The sequence below is a fragment of the Rhagoletis zephyria genome, unplaced genomic scaffold, assembly GCF_001687245.7.
Source record: "Rhagoletis zephyria isolate East Lansing unplaced genomic scaffold, Rhagoletis_zephyria_1.1 Rzeph_scaffold_00972, whole genome shotgun sequence".
NCBI lineage: Eukaryota > Metazoa > Arthropoda > Insecta > Diptera > Tephritidae > Rhagoletis > Rhagoletis zephyria.
This window is the reverse complement of record NW_016158056.1, coordinates 26,241-31,669: the sequence shown is the minus strand read 5'-3', so window position 1 is coordinate 31,669 and position 5,429 is coordinate 26,241. Positions and strand designations below refer to the sequence as shown.

At 33.2% G+C, this 5,429-nt stretch overlaps 1 protein-coding gene across 1 annotated transcript in view; it reads right to left on the bottom strand.

Annotated features, from left to right (window-relative positions):
• Window positions 1-4,908, bottom strand: part of LOC108362263 (AF4/FMR2 family member 4) — a 72,071-nt gene extending 67,163 nt beyond the window's left edge. Inside the window, 1 exon segment of the mRNA XM_017615173.1 lies at window positions 4,533-4,908. Within this exon segment, the coding sequence (XP_017470662.1) occupies window positions 4,533-4,908 (376 nt within the window).
• Window positions 4,909-5,429: the final 521 nt, after the last annotated feature.

Sequence of the window (5,429 nt, the reverse complement as noted above, 5' to 3'; positions counted from 1 at the left end):
CGAAAAACCTCATACTAAAATACGAAAAAAAAAAACCGAAAAATACTGAAACAATTTTGAACTTTCTAGAAAAAATCTTTAAAAGTCTTAACAAAATCGCATACAAAAATATAAAAGTAATTAAAAAATTCCAAAAGGTACAAAATGATTCCAAAACTTCCTGCAAAAGAAAGCACGAGAGCCCCGGAAAGAAAATACACCAAAGTCTGAAAAAGTCCCGAAAAAAAATCTTGAAAACTCCCGAAAAAGCAGAAAAATGACGACAAAGGTTCTCGTATTGGTATCAATTGAAATGGATTTAAATGGATTTTCGATTCCAAAAATAAATTCTAGAAGTCCTAAAAAATGCCGAACTACTCCGAAAAAATATCGAAAAATCCCCCACAAAAAATCCATAAAAATCCCGAAAGATCCTTAACCCTAGAAGCCTAATATGAGCTAAAATGTTCTTAGTTCTGCCCTATTTGTTTAAAGAATATTGAAGTTGTGATATAAACTAATAATAGAGCATAGGTTTATTAATATAAACTGCAACCACATTTATTTAAAACAACAAAATAAAAAGAAATTTTTTGTTCAAAATAAAACAAAACTCATAGGCGGAGACTAGGTTTTTAGGGTTAAATTAAAACATGAAGGATTTCTTTTGAAGGGAAGTAATATACAAAAAATCCTGAAAAGCATTAAAAAAATGTCTAAATAGTCCCGAAATACACTCTACATAAAAAAATTACAAAAAAGAGAAAAAATTACAAATTATCGCAAAAAAGACCCGAGAAACTTGCTGAAAAAGAACAGTACTCGAAAAGAACATATAAAGCACTGCGAAAAATCTTGAAAATTCTCGAAGGATCAGAAATATTAAAAAACATTTCTTGTTTGTATCACTGCCTAAAAAATAAGATTTAAATGTAGTTTTGTACCGGAAAGGTCCCGACAAAATCGCCAGAAATCGTAAAAAAATCCCCAAAATACTCCGAACAATACCTAAAAATCCGAAAAACTTCTGTTAAAATCCACAAAGATCCTGTTAAGTAAAAAGCGAAGGGCCTCAAAAAGCCCCGAAGAAGAATAATAATATATAAATAAAGATACTAAAGTCTTATAAAAATGTAAAAGCAGTCCTGAAAAAAATCCGAGAAAATCTAAATAGTTTCGAAGCCCCTGAAAAATTACGAATGATTTCAAATGTAGAAATTTTTTTAGCGGAAATAGGTACGGAAATTGGTGAAAGGACTCTTGCACGAATAGGTCTAGGGAAATTTTTTCATAACCATATCAGTGAGCTTTTTAATCACGGTAGAATTCTGGAGCTTCCCGGATTGGTGAATTATGCACTTCCGAGATCTGCACTTGCTATCAGTGTTGCCAGAACTTTTTGGGCCGACCGGCTAGATTGGCAAAAAAAAGCGGCTAAAAACGGCTAAAATGTTTTAGTGAAAATTCACATGCTTTATTTAAATAAATCGCAAGAAACGAAAGTCTAGTTAACACCATTAATTTATATCGAGTGTATATTCCTCATCATCAAATGAATCACATTCATCACTATTCACATATCACCTGAATTCATTAATTTTAAGAGATCGTCATCTACAGTAAAATTATGGCAGCATTTTTCTTCACGTTTTAAACCGTATCTTACATATAAAATAGCGTTTAACGTTTTAACGCGCATTGGATTTCTTTGCTTAGTTTTTATTATATTCATTGAACTAAATATTCGCTCTACTTCTGCATTACTTATAGGCAAAACAAGAAAACTAAAAACTAGGTTGCTGACGCAAGAGGGTTTTCTCCTAGGGCATTTCGAAATTGATAAACTTCGGCCCAAAATTTTACAGTTGAGTCTAAATTACTCCAGGTATGAACGTTAACCGTTGCCATTGCATCTCTATGGATGTTATTTCGTCGGCATTATATTTGTGTTTTTGTTGCTGTAGTTGAACAAATACTTTTGGTTTAATTACTCTTAATGCCATAGATGCGAAAGTAAAACATTGAGTTCATTAAAAATCTTCATTGGGTCTGCATTATTGCTTTCGAACAACTTGTTTACTTTTTGCACCTGAAAATTAGGCAAATAGTAAAATCGGCTAAAAACGGCTAACTTTTTTTACAAACCGGCTAACAAATCGGCTGCCGGCTAGATCGAATTTTCTCCGGCTAGTTGCTATCAAAACCGGCTAAATCTAGCCGGAAAACGGCTAAAATGGCAACGCTGCTTGCTATAGCATTTACGACCCCCTACCCTCCAGGGAAGAGTAGAAACAAGACACTCTGGACACTGCAGCAGGCTAAACTCGTACCTGAGCAGAGTGAAGGAAGATGTGTCCAATGAGGGCCCGGAATGCGGAGAGTCACTACGTGTTTCAACGTACCTTTTCGAATGTCTCCAAAACCCCACCCAGCTAATGCCCCTGGTCTCCATTTAGCTGAGCCTGAAGACAACGTTGACAGACAAGCCGACCCGAGCGGTGTTTAGTAGCCGCAACAACAAGTACAAGATATACGTAGCTGTAGAAGCTTTCAAGATGAAGAGAAGGAGGATTCTGCATATGTTGCGCCAGTACCTTGCTCTATCCAGACGAAGACTCTCCACTAATTTGAGTGAAATTTCAATTTTGTGTAGATCTTAAGTATTTTTTATAAACATTTTTTTCTCGAGTATTCTCATGTATATTCTTGTTAGTAGTTATCGAGTACTTATGTATATCTTTTGTTTCATTTAATACCCAGAAAAATAAAAAAATATACCGATAACCATATAATGAAGATTATCGATAAATTTGAAGAAAAGTATTAAGTTGCAAGTATTTCGATAATGATATACAAAAAAATATTGAAGTAAATTTAATTATTAGTTAAATAACAACATCGATGAACTCATTGAAAATAACATCGATTAATTTTTCGCTAAAAAAGAAATATTAAAAATAATATCGATATACATTTTGAGAAACTTATGAATGATATCACTAGCTAAAAATCTAACTTTCAGTTGGACCTTAGTTATTTTGCACATTTTGACATCTGAAAGTGAGCGTGGCCTTAAAATCCAAACTGTACGTATTCCATAGCTTAGTTGCCCACAAAGACGACAAATTTATTTCACCTTTAGCAGTAACCGCACTGCTTGATATTCTCCACTCTACCCACGTATGTAACGCACAAAAGTATGCTACGTTTCCTTTGTCAAAATAAAGTTGTAAATCTAAAAACGACTGTCAACTATATAAGAAAAAAGCGCGCCCCAAAGTATGCAACAAAAAACACAGTCCTTTTTTTAAATCTGTGGAAACGCATGGAAAACGCAAAGTCGAATAAGGGTTTGGTACACCGAATACGCAGCAGATGTGGGAGCAATGATAAAATTGTGAAGCTGCCAAACGCAAAAAAAAAATAAATTTACGCGAGGAGGTTAATAGTTGAAGAAAGAAAGCAATCTCAACAAGGAAATGTAGAGAAAGGTAGCAAAATAGGAAGAAAGCAAAAAATCACACACAAAGAAAACCAAAAAAAAAATATTATCCGAGGATGATAACAAAGCAGTCGTTAACCTTTGCTAACAGCGCTAGCGTACGAAGAGTCTTGCTTTGTGCGAATTTATGTGTGTCCCAGCTTGAGCGTGTGTGTGTGAACCCGTTATTTTTACACTTTTTCCAAGATTAGTTTAGCGTTAAGCCCGTACTTTGTTGCTTGCAACCAGCTATCGTGCGTCTTTGTTTATGTCTAACTTGTGGACTTTTCCCATTTGCTGAAGAAATTTGTTCGAGTTTATTTTATTTTTATGTTCGCTATTTTAAAAATTTTTCTGTATTTATTTTTGTGCTTTTTCGGGGATTTTCTTTTTCTCTCTCTCTCTCTCTCGCCCTCGTAACATTCAGTTTTTACTTTGTCTACAAAATTGTTTTCATATCTTTATGCACAAAATTTTCTTGCTACTCGTGGTGGTTGTTGTCGTTGTTGTTGTTACAATGTGCGACATCTAACAGATATTTACGGNCTACAAAATTGTTTTCATATCTTTATGCACAAAATTTTCTTGCTACTCGTAGTGGTTGTTGTCGTTGTTGTTGTTACAATGTGCGACATCTAACAGATATTTACGCTGGCAATTATCCAATGAAAATCTTATCTACTGCATGACATACTTTGTTGTAGTTAGTTGAATAAAAATACTCAAGTAATTGGAGAAGGGAAAAATGTAAAAAAAAAGTTTGAAAAAAGTTTCATATTAATTTTGAAGAGATGTATGAATTCTTGATTTAAAGCACATCAAAGGCTGAGCTACAAGAGCGAAAGAAATTAAGCTATACAAAGTTAAAATAATTATTTAAGTTTTTTTTTAAGTATTTTTATATTCATCAAAATTTTTATAAGCTAGCTGAGAATTGCAGAAACTGTAGTAAATGAACGAAATATCTTGAGTGCGACATACTGGGTCTAGCCCTAACCCTTCGCCAATATTTTCATAATTTTAACTTGCATTATCTTTATTAATTTCAAAATATTTTCAGCAATTGACTTACCCAATCCAATGGCCGCACATGTCATTAGCGTAATTATCACCAGCGAACAGCTCTGGCAACGCTGTGCACTCGGCTTGCGTGGCTTGCGATCACAGCAGCGCGTTAACAAATAGAGTAACAGACCGAATAGTGCAACTATAAGTATGCCGGCGGGTATGGAGGCAAGGATGCCCAAGCTCTGCAAGTAGGAAGGAAAAGAAAGAAAATTATTTAGTTTTTTGCGGAAAACATATATGATTTTGGTAAAAAATAAATCGAAAGAAAAATGTCCCACATAGATTTTTATATTATTTATAAACGATAACGATAACAATATCGACGAAAAGTAGGATCGATCATCGATAAAATTGTCAAAAAGTATAACGATAAAAGACATAACTAACAATAACTATCGATGATTTATTTTAACTGATTACTTTTATTATTTTGCTTTTTCCTTAAAGCGTCTCAATGATAACGATAACAGTATCGAAGGTTATAACGAAAAAACACATTGCCAACATTTTAAAGTTTATATTTACTTGATTATTTTTATTATTTTTCCTAAAATTAGTCGATATGATAACGATAACAATGTCGATAAACTGTTTAATTATCGAAAACTCATCGATACCATTGACTAAAAGTACAAATACAAAAAGGCATTACTAATACAACCATATCAGTAATGGTAACAATATTGTTATCGATAACATTATCGAAAAATATCAAAATATCGCATAGTATAAATACTTCGATATATATAAAAATACTATATAACCATAGAAAAATTAATAACAGTATCGATCTCGCTAAAAATATCGATTAACATAAAAATATAAACAAAGATGACAAGTAAGGAAAAGGGTACGGACACGCCATAATGGTAGCCATAGAGGTCTCGATAGCAATAGAAAT